General features: G+C 40.7%; 1 protein-coding gene across 2 annotated transcripts in view; it reads right to left on the reverse strand.

Moving 5' to 3' along the window:
• Window positions 1–10,752: 10,752 nt before the first annotated feature.
• The window catches only part of ranbp10 (RAN binding protein 10), a 34,211-nt gene continuing 21,944 nt past the window's right edge, over window positions 10,753–23,019 (reverse strand). The window contains exons 4-15 of one of the 2 annotated variants that reach the window (XM_086163624.1): window positions 22,034–22,201; window positions 21,886–21,908; window positions 20,873–21,057; window positions 18,960–19,072; window positions 18,435–18,543; window positions 17,453–17,601; window positions 17,114–17,177; window positions 16,218–16,357; window positions 15,958–16,106; window positions 15,058–15,169; window positions 14,504–14,645; window positions 10,753–13,581 (exon numbers count right to left, since the gene is read on the reverse strand). In XM_086163624.1, the coding sequence (XP_086019750.1) occupies window positions 14,515–14,645; window positions 15,058–15,169; window positions 15,958–16,106; window positions 16,218–16,357; window positions 17,114–17,177; window positions 17,453–17,601; window positions 18,435–18,543; window positions 18,960–19,072; window positions 20,873–21,057; window positions 21,886–21,908; window positions 22,034–22,201 (1,343 nt within the window). In that variant the 3' untranslated portion in view covers window positions 10,753–13,581; window positions 14,504–14,514. Of the gene's footprint in view, window positions 13,582–14,503; window positions 14,646–15,057; window positions 15,170–15,957; window positions 16,107–16,217; window positions 16,358–17,113; window positions 17,331–17,452; window positions 17,602–18,434; window positions 18,544–18,959; window positions 19,073–20,872; window positions 21,058–21,885; window positions 21,909–22,033; window positions 22,202–23,019 lie in introns of both variants that reach the window. The other variant, XM_086163623.1, reaches the window with a different exon arrangement.

Genomic DNA, 23,019 nt, shown 5'->3' on the forward strand with positions numbered 1-23,019 from the left:
AGTGCTTATATTATATGGCCAAAAGTATTCACTCACCCATCCAAATAATCTGAATCAGGTGTTCCAATCACTTCCATGGCCAAGTACCTTGGGATGCAGACTGTTTTTAAAAACATTTGTGAAAGAATTGGTCGCTCTGAGAACTTCAGTGAATTCCAGCTTGGAACTGTGATAGGATGCCACCTGTGCAACAGATCCAGTCATTAAATTTCCTCACTGCTAAATATTCCACAGTCAACTGTCAGCAGTATCGTAAGAATGTGGAAGTGTTTGCAAACGGCAGCAAGACGGAGCTGAGGCGCATTGTGCGACTGAGGTCGCCAACTTTCTTCAGAGTCAATCACAGAACTTCAAACTTCACACGGTCTTCAGATTAGGTCAAGAAGAGTGCGTAGAGAGCTTCATAGAATGGTTTTCCATGGCCGAGCATCTGCATCCAAGCCACGCATCACCAAGTGCGATGCAAAGTGTTGGATGCAGTGGTGTAAAGCACGCCGCCACCGAACTATAGAACAGTGGAGATGTGTTCTCGGGAGTGATGAATTGTGCTTCTCCATCTGGCAATCTGCTGAGCGACTACTGGGTTTGGCGGTTGCCAGGAAAACAGTACTTGTCTGACTGCGTTGTGCCAAGTTGAAGTTTGGTGGAAGGGGTGTGATGGTATGGGGTTGTTTTTCAGGAGCTGGGCTTGGCCCCTTGGTTCCAGTGTAAAGAACTCTGAAAGCTTCAGCATACCAAGACATTCCGGACAATTCTATGTTCCCAACTTTGCGGGAACAGTTTGTAGCTGGCCCTTCTTTTTCCAACATGGCACCAGTGCACAAAACAAGGTCCATAAAGACATGGATGACAGAGTCTGGTGTGGACGAACTTGACTGGCCTGCACAGAATCCCAACCTCGACCTGATAGACCACTTTTGAGATAAGTTAGAGTGGAGACTGAGACCTCACAAATGTGCTTCGGGAAGAATGGTCATAAATTCCCATAAACATACTCCTGAACCTTGTGGACAGCCTTCCCAGAAGGGTCAAAGCTGTTATTGCTGCAAAAAGTGGGCCGACGTCATATTGAACCCTATGGATTAGGAATGGAATGTCACTTAAATTCATATTCGAGTCAAGGCAGGTGAGTGAATACTTTTGACCATATAGTGTATATATATATATATATGGGTATATTGTGTATATATATTCACTAACCTGCCACCACCAGATATAAAATATATTTGATAACTGAGAAGGAAGAAAAGCATCATATTGCAGCGTCATAGTGTAATGACACAAAAACGCTGAAAAATTAACATCAACCCCAGTGTGTGAAAACTACTTGTTGTGTAAAACAAACATGGTAATATAAAAAGTGCCAAGCCTGGGTCTCTGGTTGGAGAAAAAAATGGAAATAAAGGAGAAAACAAAGGTCGATCAGAACTAGATGCACAATATACATGTACAAATATAGTTACATATACAAATATAACTATAGTGCAAGATATATATCCACAATGAGGCCGCATCTTGCAATGCTTCACACTAGTTTACATTTACCCATTCACACACACACACACACACACACACACACACACACACACACACACACACACGCAGACCATTGGGAGCAACTTGGGTTTCCGGTTTTTGCCCAAGGAAAACTTGGCATGCAGACAGGAGGAGCTTGGGATGGAACCACCAACGTTCTGATTGTTGTGGAATGGTACATATTGTGGTAATTTTCTTGCAGTTACAGTCCCCCAACCTCCAAGACCCAGCTTTTCACACTCAAATAACCAAATGAAACAGTTCCAGGAAATGAGTGAACGAATGAGGCGGGCTCGAAGAAAGAAGTGTTGCAGGTTTAAGGCCATAAAAGAAATCAAGGATTGCCTGAATCTCAGCTGTGAGAGTGGCGATCCTAGCTGCTCGTCAAAAGAGTTTAACAATTCATCAAAAGGGGAGGATTTTTTTGAGGCGTTTCTGTGGGTAGTGCTGGAGAATCACGGTGGAGCACCCCTGCAGTAATTAACACCAGCTAATCCTGCGTTCACATGACATTAAGGTATGGGAGGCACTTCTCTGAGACCAAATGGCATTCAGTGCCACGAAGAACGTTGCCTGTGACAAAAGCCGACAATGCAAGTGCACAGGGGAGTTAAAGGGATTTACCAACACCCCCTGTTCATTACACTTCTAAAAGAGTGCATATTTAACAGGATCAACACAGTACGTATGTTGTTTAATTAAAGGATGGTTGCCCAGATCAATATTACGCGAGGGGTCATTAGTCCAGAATAGAGTGTAAGAAAACAGAGGGAGATTATTCTCAGTCTAGACACAAGCATCTTTCCTGGTCTTTTCCATTTGACTACGCATTTATTTTCTTTTGAAAAAACATATGCATATGGATGGATGTAGTTCAGCGGGTTAAAGAGATGTGATCATTAGTTTTAATGAATGAGAAATGTCAGAATAGCACGATACAAAAGCTGATCTGCATGGCATCTTTCTAGATAGCGCGTCACCCCAGAGACCACGTTTTACCTTCAATGTGTGGACAGCCTTCGGTCACGCCTTGGGCTACAGCCAGCACTCTGCTGTGTCGCAGCACCTCCAGCCATCTAGCTAAAGTCCTCAGCTGCCTGGAATGGAATACATTTGTTACTCCCGCTTGTGTGCAGCCACGGGAAGGACACGCTACCTAAACCCCCCAGTTTGGGTGGAAGACATTGGTCCTCAGTCTGTAGAGGTGTCAACTCTGGAGGCACTAGTTGCATTTAGTAAAAGCCCAGAGCTGCCACTCTGATCCACGCCATTCACGGTCCTTTTGAAACTGTTGCACTGAACCTATCCTTCCAATGATTTATTTATCTTTTCTCAACCCGGTCTCTTCCAGCACAACACGCCCCGCGGCTGTACGATCGAACCCCATTACAGTAAACTATATTATCTCCGACGAGATATTATATTTGTCTAATCAAAGACTGAATCTGATTATGATTATTACAGCTTAGACAAATGTGGGATATTTGACAAAAAAAAAAAGAAGAAAAAAACATTCTAGCAATAAGCACAGCAAACACAGCGTTATCTGTCATGTGAATAAACGTAATGAGAAGTGGGGTCAAATCCATATTTAATAACAGCTTATCAATATGATTTGTTTGGTGAATTTTTTTGTCACTTTTATTGTTTTTATTTTCATTGTCTCTTTTAAATCTGTATTTTGTACAGATGTATATGTCTGTACGCTGTCATTGAGTATCGAGTAAGGTGCCTTTATGACATTTATTGTCATAATTATTAATATTATGTATTAGGGTGAATAAATTAATAGAAATGTGGGGAGTAGGAGTGTTGCCTTTGCAATATTGGAACATCGCCTGGAACTGTTGACTAATAACCATGTATCAAAATTACATGACAATATTAATTGCTATGGATAAGTACATGGATCATTTAAAAGAGGTGGTGCCCAAAGAATACATTAAATTTAGTGCAATATGTTTGGGGAAAGGATTCTGTCTATCCAGGAGCAGAGGCCTATCAATTGTGCGATAATATATACCTGACTTGTATGTTAAGTGAGCACTAATTACACACGTTATAACCAAACATTACCACAATCTGTGAATCACAGGTATCATTCTCACTGAGAATGTTAAAACCACCCATTACGACTTTTACACGTCCGAGTTAGATGTGATCCTTGAACTGGAAAAGCAAGAGTAGTTCGGTGAAACAGCACTTCGTCTCTCTCTGGTTTTTACAGCAACACGTTCTAAATTCAGCAGATATTAATTCAACCAATAAACTTAAGTCTGTCACTATGCCAACATAGGGGTCAACTGTACTTTTCCGTCAGAAGCAGGTGGGCCTATGCATCGCTGTCTGGGCAAATTTGTCTGATGATGGGACTTTTTGCTGGGAGAAAGACAAGAATTTCCACAGAGCTAAAAATTATCCATACAAAAAAATCAACACAGATGGGTAAAGCATTAGTTTCCTCAAAAAAACAACTTTGCCCATTGGTAAAAATGATAAATAATTATAAATCATGCTATTACTATTATTATTATTGGACCTCCTTATAGATATTATTAATAATATACATAGCATCTATATTATAATTATTTTCATAAATATATAATTTATATAAATATGACAAATGAACTTTAGAATTACAATATTATTTATCATTATTACTGATCGGCAAAGGTGTCCCATAAAAAAATTAAAATGAATAAATAATATATCGGGGGGCAATGTGGTTGGCGCTCCCACTTCGCAGCAAGAGGGTCCCAGGTTTAACTCCAAAAGGGGGCCTTTCTGTGCAGCATGTCCTACATGTCTTCACGTGGGTTGTTCTCCAAGTTTCCTCCCATAGTCCAAAACAAGCACGATATCGCTCTGACATGTAAATGAGACGGTGGTTGGTTGTATGTCTATATGTGGTCCCGTGATGGACTGGCGACCGGTCCAGTGTAACCCTGCCTCTGGTCAGCTGTAATCCTGAGAGCAGGACAAGCAGTTTAGATAATGAATGAATGAATAAATATATCTATAGAGCACTTTCCATCAAAGTGATGTATAAGACAGACGGGTATAACAAAGAGAAGAGAGTAACACGCTCCATTTGTCCTGCCGTGTCTAGTGTAATGTATCTTTGACACCAAACAAATTGAAACACAAAGCACTAGCAATGCGGTGTAACCATGACGGTTAATTGCACTTGGAGTGCAGTCCCTGTGCACCGTATGCCACCGCTCGCGCCGCCTCACCTCTTTGGATACCCGTTCCACAAACGGCAGCTGACAGGCTGTGGACTCAGACCCGCAAGACACTGTGGATCGAAAGGGGTGTCGGCATGTCCCTTCGGTGGCCTCACTTCCAACACATATTCAAGAAAATAGACCATTAGAGCTACAGCCAGAATACGCTTCTTTATCAGAGGACTGACAACAAATTGGACGTGAAAACTGAGAACGAGATGCCACATCTTGATAATTCATGCAAAGGACAATAGATGCGGGAATAACAATTTTCTCGCACAGCAGGTATGTCAATATTGCTCTATTTCGAGCTAATGTTTAGTTACACCTCCCCAGAGATATTCAGTCTTAATATATGTTTGCGTCCAACCGTAGTCCAACAATTTACCCCACTTTTCTGTTTGATAAAAACAAGATATTTCTACCACACTGTGAGTTTGAGCCATTCATTAGCTCTGATGGAACGCAACAGGAAAGCCTAACAATATCCTGCAAGTCTGCAGCAGCAGCACGACTCAAGGTGTGGTGAAATCAAAAGTTGAGGCCGTTTAATTTCGACAGATATTATTCACATCATATGTGAAATATCAATTTGAGCCCACAGACCGCAGTTCCTTTAAATGATCGGAAATTCAGGTTAAATCCAGATCTGCCCCATCAGCTGGGTGTCTGGGGATAAAAACTGCACACAAGTTGTGTGTACATATCATTTCCATTTTGTTGAGTATTCTTATCATAAATCTGTATTTGTCATGCTTGATGTATAACATTAACTGTGTTCATTTGCTGTAGCATATCTCATGTATGTATAATGGTACAATATTCTATTTTATATCACAGTACTATACCAACCTCAATTCAAGTTAAATTGTGTCATATTACTTACTGGTCATCGCACGCACGAAAATCCTAAAGACATCTTTCAAGCTAATGCTGAACCTGCAACAAACCCGGCTCCTAAAGAAACAAACACGCTGTACGAGACGGTGCACCGAGCCGAGGGCATCACAACATACTGAATAAAGTGTATTTATTCAGTTATTTGTTTGTTGATTTACCAAACAATCAGTGCATCTGCTGTTAAAGTTACCAAACGCAAACTTATCTACTTTTTGCACTCCAGTTTATTCCGTCAACCCAAAGCAGGTGGTGGTCTTTGGCATAGATTACGATAAACAAAAAACAGAAAAACACACCATAATGTGCCTGTGGGTCCCAGCTGCACCATTATTTGGAAGGGATGTTTGTAGCTTTTCTTTACCTGTTTGCTCTCATCTGTAAGCTTCGGCAGAAAGGGACAATTTTTGAAGGTACTCCGTGACGGAGCGCTTGATCCACAGAACTACATCTCCCTCTCTAACCTCCCTTCAATGACCTTTCTGCATGGCTAAGTGCCAGGCTGCAGAGCATTCAACAAAAAGTCTGTTGACGGCCCAAAGTGCGCGGCTGAAATTGGAAGTCTACCTCTTTACTGGAGTTTTGCTTAAGGAAGCCGCAGCAAAACTTAAAGGAGCTTGCTGGAAAGTCATGCAAGAAACCAAAGTCAGACTGCCCGCGTGTTTGGTCTCACACATGAAGGTTACAGCTTTTGGCAAAGTGACAGTCCTTTCACTGCGGCTACGTCTTGTTTGTGATAGTGAAGAGATATATCAAGAGAGAAAAAAAAAAGCGTGATATAATGTTTGCATTTGAAATCGACTTGCAATTTATTTTTGTTCGTCTGACATTTACAAAGCAAACACACTTAGCACAGACAGAATCACCGCATTTGCAACACAAGAAATTTAAACGGGAGGTCTAGTGGAGCAGAAGCTGATGTTGGATCTCAAGGTGATTAAGTAGTACCAGACCAGACGAACAAACTTTAATCACTTGGAAAACAACTTAAAAAGCTCCCACTAAAGGTTCTATAACCCTGGGTTCTCTCAACAGAACTTCCAGCGGAACAGTGAATTCATCGAGCGACACCTTGAGGGAATCTTACAGTGTCAGATGAACTTTTAAACTTTATATTTTTGAACACTTAATGAAAAAAAAAAAGACTCAAATGTTCAACCCAGGGTTGTGACATTTTAAGATGTCACACTTCTCTACAAAGCCTCAGCACACTGATACATGATGTGATGGAGTTGCCTGGCCTTTACGCAAATGGGATTTCAAAGAACATTCAGCTGTAACTTTCCCGAGCCTATGGATTAAATGGGTCGCACAGGAGCGAGGATGAGGATGATTATTGCAGCAGAGTCTGATCATTTGTACTTGCAAGTAAAACAATACTTCAATCGCCGGTTGCCTGTGATCGCAGAGGCGTCTGCAGCCCTCGCTGGCTAAATCTCAGACAATAACCAATATAGCATGTTGGCACAGTATCTGACCTGATTACCGAAAGATGTTCAGGGAAACTGTGGAAAGAGGAACTGCCAATCGATGATATGTCTGTTTGAGTGCCTAAGTCTCATCCTACCATAGATGTTTGTGTGCTGTCCTACTTCTAGCTACAGAGAAACAGATATTTAAAGAAACATAGTGATAAGAGAGGTCTAACACGGGGTATTGACCATCTCTTCTCCGGTGTGTAGGATCTGAGCTAGATACAAAATTACCATTGCCATTCTATGACAAGGAGAATCCACATTATCTGGATCTCCACAGTTCCATTGACTTGCTAAGCCAAGGTAGGTAGAGACTGTTGTCAGAGGGGCCTTGGAAAAGACTCAGCTTCCTCACATTCTTAAAGTAAAGTTAAATAAAAAATGATGCTTGACTAAAAAAAAATTATAAAAATTAATCCGTAAATGTACTTAATTTGACTTTGCACTTGTTGCTCTACGGCTCTTATAAATTAAAAAATACATGGCTTGTAAGTTGTAAGCCCATTTTACATAAAATGTGCAAACAATTGTACATTTCAAAACTTAAACCATTCTGATTCTTTGAGGAAGGCTGAAGTTTTCATAGTATAATGTATTATGAGGCTCTTTCTGCCCTCTGCTGCCCAATTTGTGTAAAACACAAATACAGAACAGCATTAAAGTTATTTCTTCTATTGGAAAATGTAAATACGCTATAATGATATGAATATAAATAGTGACTATTGATCTTTCTTTCTTTCTGCACAGCATGCAGGCCCAATCAGGCTTCTTCTCATTCGTATTTTGATGACAGCACTAAAAATAAATGAAAACAAATTCAAGTGCTTTATCAGTGTGAAGCTGACATTGTCAGTTTGGCACAGGAGGGTGTTCATTTCTTTTATAAGCTTACTTGTTATACCTCCAATGGATCTCACACTGTGAAGCTTGAAGTATTTCAAGTTGAATTTTCCCTTTCGCCTTCCTCTAATACTGTCTCGTTTCAGTCTCTGATATTCTCCCTTGGAACTTTTGGCTCATCCTCTGGAAGCACAGATTGCTCTTATGCCATCTACATACCCTTTCTGTGTGGAGCTAATCCACGCCAATTGAAATGTATTCAAAATGAGCAAATCTAACAGTGGCGATAGTGAACAATAGCGGCAATAGTCAATAACAGCTTATGTCAAAATAAAGATAGTGTGAAGCAGGTTGAGAAAATAGCAAGGTACTGGACAGAAAGTTTTGAAATCTGGTTCATAAGGGCTACTCTATGAAATATAACGGGGATTAACAATGAAATCTGTTGATCAATTCAAAATCTCTCACCTGGTTTACAAAGTACACAGTAGAGTTCTGGACCAACTGCAAGCATAGGATGCCTAGATGGACAGGGAGATAATGATTTCAGCTCAGGACGTTTGTGTGACTCAGGGCCATTAAAGATAAAGAACATTTAAAACGTGGTTGCATCTCAGCTAAAGAAAGACCTGATTTGGAATTTCAATACTTTAAACTGTAATTTTTGTAATTGCCCAGTGTAGCCATACAAGGTACAACGGATCACTAGTAATCTCTTCTTTTGATGCATAAAACAAATAAAAATCCTGTTCTCACCCTCTGGGCCATATTGAGCCTCCTTCCCCCCGGGGCGGCCAGGGAGCTTGGGGGGGTCCGGGTCATCGCAGTTGCAAGGACTGTGCTCTTCTGGACAGAGGTCTCAGATGCTCTTCCCGAAATCTGTTGGAGCCATTCTCCCAGCTTGGACAGTTGATACTGCTACCAGTGACCCCACCACTACTGGGACCACTTTTCATGCCTACATCTTCTACAATTCCTTGAGGCCCTGTAATTTCTCAGCTTCGCTTGCTCCTTCTTCCTGACTATTGCTGTTGTTTGTCACCACCATGGCCTTCTTGTTCGCCATGACCAATTTGTCCATGTAGAACTGGATGTCCCACAGGACCTTAGCTCGGTCATTCCGGAGCACCTTTGGAGGCGTCACATTGATCCTGCGAACTCTAGTTCATAGCTTGCACAGATGTTCCTGTGTGTGATGTTAGTCACCGACTCATGGCACTTTTCGGTGCTGGATTCTCTCAGGGGCATGTTTTGCACAGAACTGCACCTGGGGTCTTGTCCGGTGTCGTGAACCCTGGCCTCCATTGGTGTTTTGTCCAACACTCACTCATGATCAATAACTGTGCCAACTTAGTCCAGCCTTTTCCAACCCCTTGTACATTTTACAATGTCAGCCACTACTTCAAGCTGCAATTGGCACATGACTGTCCTTCTGGTTCTTTCTTTCAGAGCTTCTGCTGCTTAAGGCATTCACATTGCTGATCATCATGGGGATGATGTACTAGGCTTGCTCTGGCTTCCTGGATAGTGTCTCTGACACTGTGCAGCCTCCTGTTTTCCTCAGTATACAGCCTTGGAACACTGGACTAAGGGTGAAACCGCCCATGCTTTGAAAGGAGAATATCCCTGTCTTGATATCAGTGGCTTCCATTTCTCCCAGTGGTCAGGATATTATACCAGCTGGGGATCTGATCGCTGGCAAGGCAAAGGGGTTTATTGCCCAGATCTTGTTCTTGCCACTCAGTTGACTTTTCAGGGCCCACCTCACATAATTCTGGCTGTGGCTGATCTCCATTCCCTTCTCATGCTGTCCTGATCATCTGCTCTGCTGCTTTCAGAAAGTTCACCCCCTTCATGGTGACCATCTTTCCACTTCTGCACACCAACCGTCCACTTATCCGATGTCATGGCTGTATGTCCTGGTGAGGTGAATCGGGGAGTTGATGTCATCCTCATTCACTTACACATTCACTATACGGCCAAAAGTATTCGCTCACCTTTCCAAATAATTGGAATCAAGTGTTCCAATCACTTCAATGGCCACAGGTGTATGAAATCAAACATCTAGGCATGCAGACTGTTTTTACAAACATTTGTGAAAGAATGAGTCGCTCTCGGAAGCTCAGTGAATTCCAGCGTGGAGCTGTGATAGGATGCCAGCTGTGCGACAAATCCAGTCGTGAAATTTCCTAACTGCTAAATATTCCAGTCAACTGTCAGCTGTCGGAACGACAGCAACTCGGCAGGCCATGTAAAGTGACAGAGCGGGGTCAGCGGATGCTGAGGCGCATCATGCAAAGAGGTTGCCTACTTTCTGCAGAGTCAAATGCCACAGACCTCCAAACTTCATGTGGTCTTCAGATTAGCTCAAGAAGAGTGCGCAGAGAGCTTCATGGAATGGCTTTCCATGGCTGAGCAGCTGCATCCAAGCCACATATCACCAAATGCAATGCAAAGCATTGGATTCAGTGATTTAAAGCACGCCGCCACTGGACTCTACAACAGTGGAGATGTGTTCTCAGGAGAGACGAATCATGTTGAACCTTGTGGACAGCCTTCCCAGAAGTTCTTATAATGCAAAGGATGGACCACTGTCATATTGAACCCTATGGATTAGGACTGGGATGTCACCAGAAATCATACACGAGTCAAGCCAAGTGAGCGAATACTTTTGGTCATATAGTGTATATAGATACACACAACACACAGTATGTTAACAAATTCAGTAGTATCGTTTGAATTTAAGATTTAAAACGACAACACTGCAAATAACAATGTATGCTCATGAATGTATTTTAATAAAAATATTTCTGTCAAAATTAAACAGAATACAATATTTCTTTCTTTTAACATGTTTCCAGTACATTTTTTTATTTGATTTTCATTTTGCATTTTTTTATATCATTTTGAAGCGTTTAAACATCATGCTAAGTATAGGGTAACTTCTTTCACAATATTTTTTTTTCAGTAAATTTTATTTTTTTGTGCTAAAACCCAAAACGCAAAACATGAAAATAAAACCATGATAGAAGTCAATTGTGCACAGCTTGTCGTCAATGCCTAAATCCATTCTCCAGCCTCTCCAGAAGAAGTCCACATGGCCTTGGATCCATTTCGAGACCCATTCGCATCTCTAAAGCTCCTCACACATGGACCGATCAGGTCAGTGTCTGTCTGTGTCTATGCAGGGACTAGAGGAGGGTGTGAGGTAAAAGCACTGGGACACAGACCAGGCTCCAACACAGAGGACAGCTGGGAGAGGTTTCTATTTCACGTACGAGTGTTTTTGTAACATTTATAAATTTTGAAGCGAATGTTAAGAAAAGTGTGCAATCGATGTGTTTGTAGATATTAGAATGGTTCCTGTTATAGCAATTGTTACAGAGGAACAAAAAAACAAAAACAAAACAAAAAAAAAAAAAAAAAAAACTTCGACCACATACCCCGTGGTGAACCCCAAGTGCATACATACCGGCATTATATTATTCAGTCCTTTCTATTGATGGAAATATACACTGCACTGATCCACACATCATTTGCCAGGGTGACAAACTTGTTAGAAAACAGTAAACTGGGATCAAAGACAATGAAAAATATGTTGCACATACAGTTTAGCAAGTTTGTCATCAGTCTAGAAATACAAGTTAAGGGTGAGGTGGTTGGATCATTTTGAATAAATAAAAGAGACACACAGAGGAGGATTGGCAATGTTACCGAATTGGAAGTGTCCGTGTCCACAGATGTCTTTTAAGGCCGACCTCTGCACTTCATATTTGCTCATAGGGAAAGTTAATTACATTTTAGGTGGAGAAGCTATAAGCTATTTTTTGATCTGCCTTTCAAAGATTTATCTTCATATGTGTAGAATCAGTTTGTTTTGGATTAGTTTTCAGGAGGCTCCAAGTAATGAGCACATGTTGATATTTGGTTGAGTGTGGTTATTGATGTTTTTGTCCACAAATGTAATGCAACCACTTTATTCGGATACTGTTATTTCCGTGAAAGATGATGATTCACAGCTATAGAGGTGTTTAATGCCACAACTAAATATTAAAAAGAGAAAATGAGGAGATCCAAATTGATTGACATTAAATACTAAATTACTCTTTAGTGCAGAATAGAAAAAATATATAATATGAAATGTTATTTCATGATTCTTACTTCAACGGAGTGTATCTGTCTTCTCTAAGTTTTACCAGAGTTAGAAACTCACCCTCACCCTCTGTCCAGCTTATTAAAGTGATGATAACAAACAACTGGAATTAATATGCTGAAAATATTTATAGTAAAATATAATTTCATCATCAAATGACTTAAGATGTATATCTCCCTTTTTGGTTTAACGGCATTGAATTTACTTTAAGTTTAACTTAAAGGAATATTGTCACAATTATTCTCTAAGGGTGGGAGGCAGAAGCCTCTCGAAGAATCCTAATTTAGGCTCGTCCTGTGAAAATTAGATCAGGGTTTTGTTTCTTGAAGAAAAACTCTGTAATCATGCCATGTGCAGTTTAGCAATTTAGGGTGGAAATACACATGGCTTGTCAGACTGCTCTTCAGTTTCCTCCCTGTGGCATCCAGTTGTCAATGATAACGGCGATGGAGAATTACAGAAAAGAGTTGTTACATGACAACCAAAATCCCAATCCCCAAGTCATTCCATTCGGCCCTTTTCGTCTCCCTCTTGCCCTGGCTGCTGTCACTCTTCATGGTTGTAAAGATCTGAACCTCTGGTTTATTTTAGCTGTAACGGTATGAACTGCTAATTGTATATCAATCTAAACATTATATAAACAGGACTCAGTAAAATAAAACCAAGTCAGAGAAAAATACTGTATCAGCATCAAGTTTGCCAAGCAAAATCCAAAACATCGGTCACACAGAGCACTTGTTTGCTTGCAATCCTGGATGTAGTTGATGCAAAAAAAAGAAGGAAAAAATATCTTGGCCACCATCAGCAAACATAGCACATCCACACGAGTTAGTGACTTCAACTTAGGTCAAGCTTGAATCTCATATTTGAACTTCAAGTATCTTTGTGAGGACTGAATATTGGGCCCGGTAACAGAACACCCAGTTTATGCTTTACATCCTTGTGTTTACATTTCTGGGCTCTGAGCTTGCCCGACTTCTTGTCTTTCACTAAAGTTGATGTAATACACCTAAAACACTGTTGAAATAATGGTGGTGCGGGGGTGTCACCATTGTTACCAGCGGAGGGTATTGTGGTCTCTGTTGTAGATAACAAGGACAACAACAATATGGGTGAAACACCGATTGTAGGGAATCCACCCATGAAAAACTAAAAGGGGCACTTTACACAATTTGTTTTGTCCAAGATGAGCACAACAAACTGACAAAAAAAGAACTAAAATGGCTAGATAAACAGAATAATAATTATATTTAAATAGTGTCACACCTCTCATTATTTGATAATACTAAATTAAAAGGAAGCTTCCCTCTCTGCTCTCCTGCGCTCCTCTTGTCTGTGCCGATGGCTCGGCCTGATGGTCAGCCAAACACACCAACCGCACACACGCTCTATCCTTCCTGCCTTGACAACTACCTGCTTGGCATGCCTTCTCTCAGTGCGTCTTACTGTTAACCTGCGGAGAGATGGGAAATGGTCTGAGCATGGCATTTAGACATCATTGTTTCCCTGGTGAAACCCAATCTCGAAAATTGTACAATTGTAAAAGTGCATTCAGAAATTTTCATTTGGGATTAAATTAAAAAATATCAAAATAATCAACAAGAACTCCTGTAAAAATGAACAGAAAGTACCCTAAAATGAGCAGGGTGAGGGTAAATTATCTAAAAAATCAGTACAAAGTAAGCTACAAAAAATTATATTTGAATTACTGTACTACTTGGTTTGCCTTGTAAAGGTACTGGAATGTGATTTTGCAAACTAATTAGATCATGACGTAAATATCAGTATCAAATAATGGTATACAGTCTGTCTTTTTTTCATTTGCTACACATGGTCTTTCCATCTACTAACTTATTATTCTCTGAATATGACATGATGATTAAACGCAAGGTTATATTTATAACGCGAGAATTAAAAATAAGCTGTTCCACTTTGGACTTGTGATGGATTCAGTTTATGGTGTGGATGTTGGCATGTTTTCATTAAAAAAGTCCATACATTTTATGAAACCAAATCGACCAAGCAAATTTTCTCATGCATTATTATATTCAAAGTACAGGTAAGAAAACAGTAAGAGGGCTATCGTTCTAACATGCTATCTGACACAAGATGTTTCTTATCAACCATTATAATAATAATAATCAACATCATCATCATCTACATCAACATCAACATCATAATCATCATCATGGTGATGATTGAAATGAAAAATCATTTATTCATTATACTATTGTCTGTTCTACCTATAACAGTCAGAATTGCGGTGGGGACCAGGTATATACTTGCTTTATATCTACTTTTGCACTGTGTAATTGCAATTATTTAGGCTATAAAAGGCATGTTTGTTCCTTTCTACAGTAAATAAGCATACTCACCTGAACCTGGGCTAGTGCAAAAAATTGTCTACTCTGGCAAAGGAGCAGGAACCAGACCGGACCCGAGCCATGAGCTGCACACACTCTGTGGCTTGGCCCAACACTAACATCAGAGGAGGCTGCTTTGGCAGATTTTGGGATTCTGTAAAACAAAATCAAACACACAAACTATACAGCATCAAGCACTGATTTTGTTGTTGTATGCGGATTTTCAATATTCCGACTGCAGCAACTTCTAGATTAAACTTTGAAACTTTTGTCTTTTTTTTTTTTTTTTACTATGTCATTGGGACAAATAGCTCAGAAACAATGACAACTTGTAAATGAAAAATTTAAGGGAAACTATAAGGATAAGGATATACTATGACAACAAAAAAGCATTTCTGTTTTCAAACTTAAAACGTCAAAAACTGAAGTCCTGCCAGAATGCAGAATGCAGAGCCTGCCTGTTATTTGCCCTGATTGAATATATATTTGCTTCATAAGACCGTATTGTCATTTTATTTTCTTGTGCATCTGAGTGTGTGTGGGGGGGACAGGGGGATTCTTCTTACCCAATATTGCGCTGTTCAGTGCGGAGCAAAGGGACTCTCTCTGCGTGGGGTCTAACTGCTGGCCCACAGGGCAGTTCCACGGGTCTGAGTATGCGAGCAGGCTGAAGGCATCCTGCAAAACCAAAAGGGAAACGGGCTAAATTAAAGTGGATAAATTTCGACCAAAAAGACAGTTAGAATCCCAATAATTCTAAAAATGCTGTGCATCTGACCCTGAAATGCCCTTGTAAACATATTGTTTGTACTCAGTATATACATCTTATTTGGCATCTATAACAACCTCATACACTGAGGGTAGTAGTAAACCATCCATAAATGTTCTGATTTTATTATTGACTCCTCTCAACAGCAAGGATTTAACCACCAGAAATTGTATGAAACCAAATAAATTAATGCTGCGATAGACTGAGCACGCTGATAAAAACAAAACAAAAAAAAAAAAAAAACAAAAACCCTCACGTTGTGACTCTACAACACAGGGCTGAGATAACCAAACACATCAGCCATTACAATTTGGTAAACTTTACAAAAACCTAAATTCAATGTAAATGTACCTTTTTATGCAAGTCTATAAGTCTGCAGTTCTTTACAAACCAGCTGCCACACCTAATTTGTTTAAACTTGAGGTGTTCTGCTCAAGGCCTATTGGGGGTTTTGTTCAGAAGACACAATGGGCATTAGAAAGAAATGTCTTCCCTTTGGAGTAGAGAGAAGGATCTGACACACTAGCTACAAGGGATTTGGGAGTCTAGCTGCTCCAGTTGCAGTGGAAGAACAGAATACTGGCAGTGGGAATTTACTCTGCTGCCAAAAGGACAATTTAATCTTTTGTGGCACAGATGAGTGTTTGTCAGGTGAATGTGTGTGTGTTCGTGTGTGTGTGTGTGTGTGTGCGTATACCTGCAACATCTTTTTGTGCGTGGTGTTCTTGCCGTACTCGCGACACAGCTGTTCACTGAGCGCCTGCAGTTCCCGTCCAAACTGGATCATCCTCTCCGTGGCTGCCTGGTTCCCTCCGCAGAGCTGTCTGCTGCTTCGGTAACTTTCATCTGTTTGTGGACATACACACACATATACACATTGTTTCAGACAAATACAATAAGGGAAAAGGAGCGCGTTGAACTCAGGTTGGTTGATGTGTTTCACGTATGTTTGTTCACCTGTGACCCCATTCCCGATGCTGTTGTCATCCGGTTGGAGGATCTCTTCATGTTTGTATGTGCCATTCATGACCCGTGCCGATGAGCCTTCAACCACCCCGTTAGAGTAGTGCTCCGCTTCTATCTCCATCTCGCTGTCACTAAGGACCACCCACATACACGCACACACACAAAAACACACATACTGTTGAATCAACTCATGAGCTACTTGTTGCTGTTCCAGAATGACTTCTTGCTGGAAATGACAGTGATGCTAATTCAAACAGGGTGGTACTACTTCTAATGAAAACACGGTGGAGGGAATAATGGAAGATGTACACAGACCTAATATCCTACAAGATTTGATGTTCAGATATAATATACCGATACAGTAATACCTTGACCAGGCCCATCTGCACCCTTTAAACTACCCAGAAAGATCCAACACCAGAAACAGCCCCTGGTAACTTCCACATAGGTCCATGTTTCCCCACTTTGTTTCACATTCTGAGAAGTTTGGCATCACCTTTTAGTCTAATCCAGGTAAATCCCCAAAAGTTGCACCTTAATCCCCACCTGTCTTCACCCCCATTAGCATAACAACCCCCTTTGACCTAGTTTCTGCCGATCAACTCTACCATTTGCATAACAAGCCATCATAACCTGGACCTGCCCTCAACCCTGGGAGTTATATTCGGAAACTCCCCACGGGCCATTAGAACTGAAGAATCCTCTCGGATGAGGGGTGAAACGTCTTCAAGCAAAGAAATAAGGCCCAGTTGCCACGACAAGAAGGTATTGATAAGAATTCCCCTTGACCTGGATGACTGAGAACCTCCACAAACATGTTCCAATGAATTCATTACAAAAAAAGTCAGGGTTGATTCGCATCTTGTCACACCAACAGTGTTACCTACCTAGTTTCCTGGGTGCTGTTGGTGCTGAGAGGCTGGCTCTTGGTGGAGTCAGATGAGTTGGACTCTGAGTAGTTGACAGAGGAAGGAGAGGAGGAGGTTGAGGATGAGGCAGAGGAGGACGCACTTGGGTACTTGACACTGCTGCTAACAGTGCTGCTGTGGCTCTTGGATTTTTTAGAGGGTGTCACCCCATTACTGCAGGGGGGACTGTCTACACCTGGGTGAAGGGAGATACAAATCCATCTCAATAAATAAAAATCTGAATCTGAAAAAATCTTCTCTGAATTGTAGGGTGTTCTATGCCGCTTGCTAGAGAATCTATGAAATCTGAATGCGTACCTCTGGTGTGGAGGTGTGTGTTTCCAGCTCCATGGTGAGGGCTGAGGCTGGGCGAGCCTGGATAACTGTCCTGGGACTTGGGGGACCGAATGGTCAAACAGCGCACCTCGCTGTCTGTACCATTCACCATCTCCACAAACTGACGACACCTACAGACCAGTGGGAGGGAGGGGTTTCAAAGTGAGATCAGGGCGTCAGAAGGGCTGTAACGGCAGCAGTTAACCATTGGTTGCTAATGGTTACGATCAAAAATGTTAATTCCAGCTATTGTGTGGACCCTACGTCAGTGGTTCTCCTCACAGTCCTGTACCCCTTTGGGCATTTGATCCCCAGCCATGCACCCCCATTCCCATGCAATTTAAGAAAAAAAAAAAAACAATCAGTGTCTTTACACCCACTAACACATATAAAATAAAATCTCTTAAAGTTTAATACTTTTTTACCAAATCACACTGTTAATTCTCAAACCATAAGATAAATCTTAAGAATGAGTCATCATATGGACAGCACATGTTTGATGTTTGGGAGATAAGACCAGAGAGACCAGACTGAGATGGTATGGTCATGTACAGAGTAGGGAGAGTGAATATATTGGCAGAAGGATGCTGAGGCTGGAGCTGCCAGGCAGGAGGTCGAGATGAAGACCAAAGAGGAGATTGATGGATGGAGTAAAAGAGGACATTAAGTTAGTTGTGAGAAAAGAGGATACAGAGAACAGGTTTGTATGGAGGAAGATGTTTCACTGCGGCAACCCCTGAAGGGCGCAGCCCCATGCGATGCCTAGTGCGAGGTTATACTATTAATGACAAATAAATATTCTTTTACTTTTACGCACTGAGCATCCCTCAAAATTTTTTAGGTTCTTTCCACACTAAAGCCATTGGGATAGGGCGTGCTGCCGTTACTAGGATCCACTGGAACATCAGGCGAGTGAAAATGTTCCGGCCGTCTTATGCATTGGATCCAGATCATAAAAACTTACTTCAACATGAATAGCAAGTTGGGATTGTGTTCCAACAGGCCAGGATAAAGCTGCTGAGTGGCCTCTATGGCTTCGCCCACACGTCCTGCCAGCACCAGCTTTTGTATTCCTGTTAGAGAAAAGAAGCTGCTTACAATACGAGGTCAAGGAAATCATGCTTCAATAACAAGTGAAAAAATGCTGGGAAAACTAAACTATACTGTTGCTGATTGAATTTTTTTCTCATTAATCTGATTGTGCTATCAGATGGCCTTGCAGATTATGAATAAAATGTCCGAAATAAATCAACCACAAAACTTGTAGATGTGTGAAACCATCATTTCTCTTCCCGAAGGAGGTTCTTCTTGAAACACCCCTCGGCATTTGTGTGAGATAATGTTACTGCATGACTAAGAGCTCAAATAGGCTGCTGCACCTCTGCCAGTGGAGTATAAAAGATGATGTCATTCAAGTCTGCAGAAAATTAAGTCAAAAAAGAAATGGTGTGTGTGTGTGTGTGTGTGTGTGTGCGTTTTGATTTCTCACTCTGTCTGTTCTTTATGGATGTCTGGTCCTCTTGTATCATGGTCTCTGTGGCTCTGGCAAAAGCTGTGGCAGTGGCACAGTACCCGTGGTGCACGAGGTAGCTGGATACCATACTGGAAAACGAATATAAGAATTACTCAAAATGATTAAATTGAATTGAGTTTTTATAATTAAAAGACACTAGATCTTACGATAAGCAAAAATCAATGCAAATCATCTGCTATGGTCTAGTCTTAACTGAACATAAAGATCTGAGAAGCGCCTCCAAGTAAGCCATCTTTGAAATTACGGTAGATGTGATGAAACGTTTCAATCCACCGCACTATGACTGACCTCTACTCCGAATGCACTTCTGAAGCCAATCATATTAAATAGTCGTTTCATTCTACGCACCAGCGCTTGTGTTTACATAATATGGCTCTGTTTTTACTATTATCTTTTATATATTTGTCCCTCCTTAATAGCATTCCATATGCAGTTATTTCTCTTTTACTGTTGGTTGCACACGGAATTGTGACTTCATCAAAAACGTGTCGCAGAAGTGACATTGGATGCCTGATAATAAATGAGTGTCGAGATGATGTCTGAATGCTTGCATAATTATTTCAACTGCAGCTATAGCACTTTAAAGGTACAAGGTACACATCTCTTAAAATCTGATTTTAATTTTCAGACTTTATCTTGTCTGAATTTTTTTCAGAACAACTTAACATATTGAGGAATCAAGATGTTGCATGTAAAAAACAGAATTCAAACCGTCAAGGACACTTATTTGGGTGATTAATAAGAGCAACCGGCTGCCAAGAATTCTATTTCCTGTGCAGAGAATCAATGCCATTTATCTAAGTTCTTGGCAGGTTCTGCAAAAAGGTTCTCTCAGCCCTTAAAAGTTGGGGCCCAGCTGGAAAGAAACTCTCAGCATTTAACGAAGGCAGAAAACAACACAAATTTAACACCGGGGTAAGAACTCTTGGATGGATGCCTCGGAGGTTTGCTGCTTGACTTTTCAACTATCCTGCTTGTTACGTGCCTTGCATAACCCCGGAGAAACTGCCTGAGACATTTTATATACTGGAACACACATTCATACACAATAATTTGGCTGCTCCCTATTAGTCAGGTATGAACCAAAACACTGTTGCTGTCTGTATTTTAAATTACCGCTCAAAGTGTGGTTTACAATGGAGTCTAAAGAAATCACCCACTTAAACATTAGGTGTGTCGGTGGTCCCGTGTTAGGAGGGAACTTTTTGTGCAAAAAGGTGTGAATATTTAGGATTCATGTTGCACCAGTTTGCCTGGGTGTGTACAGGGGACAGGGTGTGCTTGGCGGATGAAATGAATTCAGAGGAGCAGCTCAGTCTCGGGGAAAAAAAAAAAAGAGGAAAAAAATGTAATTGTTGCTCTTTTCTCCAGTGAGATGGAAACAAGATCAGGAAAAAAACCTCGGAAAAAGACTTTCTGAGCAGGTATTTAAGTACACTTTGATTCTCCTTCCAATCCTTTTCTCGGAAAAGATCACATGATTACGGACAGAACGCTAAGACAAGCAACATTTGATAAAACTATTACGGTACATCAACAGCTGGATCCTGATGAGATTTTTGTCGTGAATTTAGCTGGGTAGATTTAAAGTATTTCAACAGAGTGACTATATTGTCATTTGCAATCAGGACGTAAGTTCACCCCAGCATTTCATATCCAATATTTTGAGAAAGTGTGTGTTTGGGGGGCTGGTCAGTATTCAAATTGTGGAAATCGGTTCAAAATTAGTCTATATGACGGTGGGATACACACTAGTTAAGTCCCAATTCATCTGGATGAATAATGTTTGAACTCGATAAATATGACATTAAATAAATGCTGACAAAAATGACAGCCCAAGCAGCGGGGAGTTACAGTCTGGAACCTACTTCTGTAGGACGGCTTGCCACTCTCCCAGTCTCTCTCCAATAGGGAAGCGGGCGATAATGCCGTGTATCTTGGCACGCCATTCACTCATGTAGTCCTCAATGTCGAAGACAAATGGCTGCTGTCCGAAGTTTGCATCTACAATCTCACCTGGCGTCTGAAGCCCCACAGTGGGGTACAGGTTGGGCTGGAGGGGGGAAAGTTGAAAAGGTAACATGGAAATTTCCCCCATTTTTAAATGAATATATATCCTCGGAAGATTGAGATGCATCACAATAGTGAATTAGTGAACATTTATCCACCTTTGGAAAGTGAATTATTTCAATGATGACTGTATAATTCTGAAACAGAGATAAGTTCATGTCTGGAAATAGTTTGTGGTAGCAGCTGGCCTCATTCTTATGCTTAGGGCTTAAATTGTAAACATTCTTATTTGTAATTCTAGAACTTGATCAGCAGGTTGGTGTATCACAAGGAAAAAAAAAAAACAAGCTTACATGTTTTTCTCGCGGAAAAAACAGAAAAACACTTAACAAGCTGTGAATTTGACAAGCAGACCTTTGGTTATTTTTAAAATGAAGAAAAAAAAAAAAAGGATGAAATACATCAACACCAAAACCTGTTCATAATCCAATTTGTTTTTGACAGTTTTGACCCTAGGCGTTCGCTTCTGCGTTTCGCTTGTTTTTCTTACAACCAATATGTTCAATTTGTGTTCAAATTACTGTGGCCTTTGGTCAAAAACTGCTTTAGAAGCAACAAACAACAATAGCCACAGTTAAACATAGTTGATATTTGATTAAGCGATAACCGCTACAGCTACAGGACTGGTACAATAAGGATCAAACTTGTTATAATACACTCATTAAACATTTGCAGTGACTGTAAAGGAGGACTTTTTGTGGCTACCAATCCGCTACTGGATGAAATATGCCGATGAAAGTAAGACACTATCAATTTTGAGGGGGAAGAAAATAAATAATGATTGTAAAAGTGAGAATGATCTGATACTTACAGGGAGGTCTGTGAAAGCTACACCTGAAAGATAAAATTTTTTTTATTGTAAATTGACTTTTCCCAGCCATCATTTAAGCATCAAATCAATGCTTCGACCATTTCATTATGCAATAAAAAGCTCAAGTCGGAGTTCCTTCAAAACCAACCTAAACTGATGCCATTTTTGGTGTAAAAGCAGGTGTTGTTGATGAGGTTAACACAGCAGCCAATCACATCCCCTGTGGTGAACGTTGGGCCGTATGGTTGGCCAGTCCCAGAGGAACAGAAGGAGTGGCCGTCGTCTCCATGGTAACCATATGAATGTTTGTCCCAACCTGAAAAAGGACAACGATAAAGACAATTTTGTTTGTTTATTATATAATTATATAACAAATTATATTATATATAATTATAATATATATAATTACATTATATTTATACAATTGGCCCCTTTGGAAAAAAAAAAAAGATACCAGTGAGCATGAAGGTCATTTCATCATTCACACAAGGTCATCCAGTAAGAATTTCATTTTACAGGGAAATAAGTTAACCGACTGTGCAAATGACAAAAACACTATGAATCCTTGAATCACAAAGACAAATATTTTTGAAAATCTGCCACTAAACCCATCCTTTCCTCACACCAGCTATAATCACATCCTCTTTCACTGCCCAGCGGTCCAAATCTAAGCATCCTTCTACTTAGATCTTCACTTTTCCTCCTCTGTACATGTCAATGCGCTGTCCCTCTAATGGACTCAATCCTGATCCTATCCATCCTCGTCACTCCCAAAGAGAACCTCAACATCTTCATCTCTGCCGCCTGCAGCTCTGCCTCCTGGCTTCTCCTTAGTGCCATGGTCTCTGAAGCAACATTGCTGCTCTCACCACCATCTTGTACACCTTCCCTGTCATTCTGACCGATACTCTTTTATTCGGACATCGCAAATGACACTTTTTCCCCCAGCGATTCTGACGTGCTTGCACATTTTTCTTCACCTCTTTTCCACATTCTCTGCTGCTCTGGACTGTTGACCCTAGGTACTTAACCCCCCCACCACCACCACCACCTTCTTTATCTCTATTGCCACTTATGGATGCATGATAGATGGATGACTTTATCAATCCCAGGCGGAAATTAAATTGTCACAGC

Source organism: Fistularia commersonii, chromosome 17 (assembly GCF_037954325.1).
Source record: "Fistularia commersonii isolate RoL2024-O1a breed Wild chromosome 17, RoL_Fcom_v1.0, whole genome shotgun sequence".
Classification (NCBI taxonomy): Eukaryota; Metazoa; Chordata; class Actinopteri; order Syngnathiformes; family Fistulariidae; genus Fistularia; species Fistularia commersonii.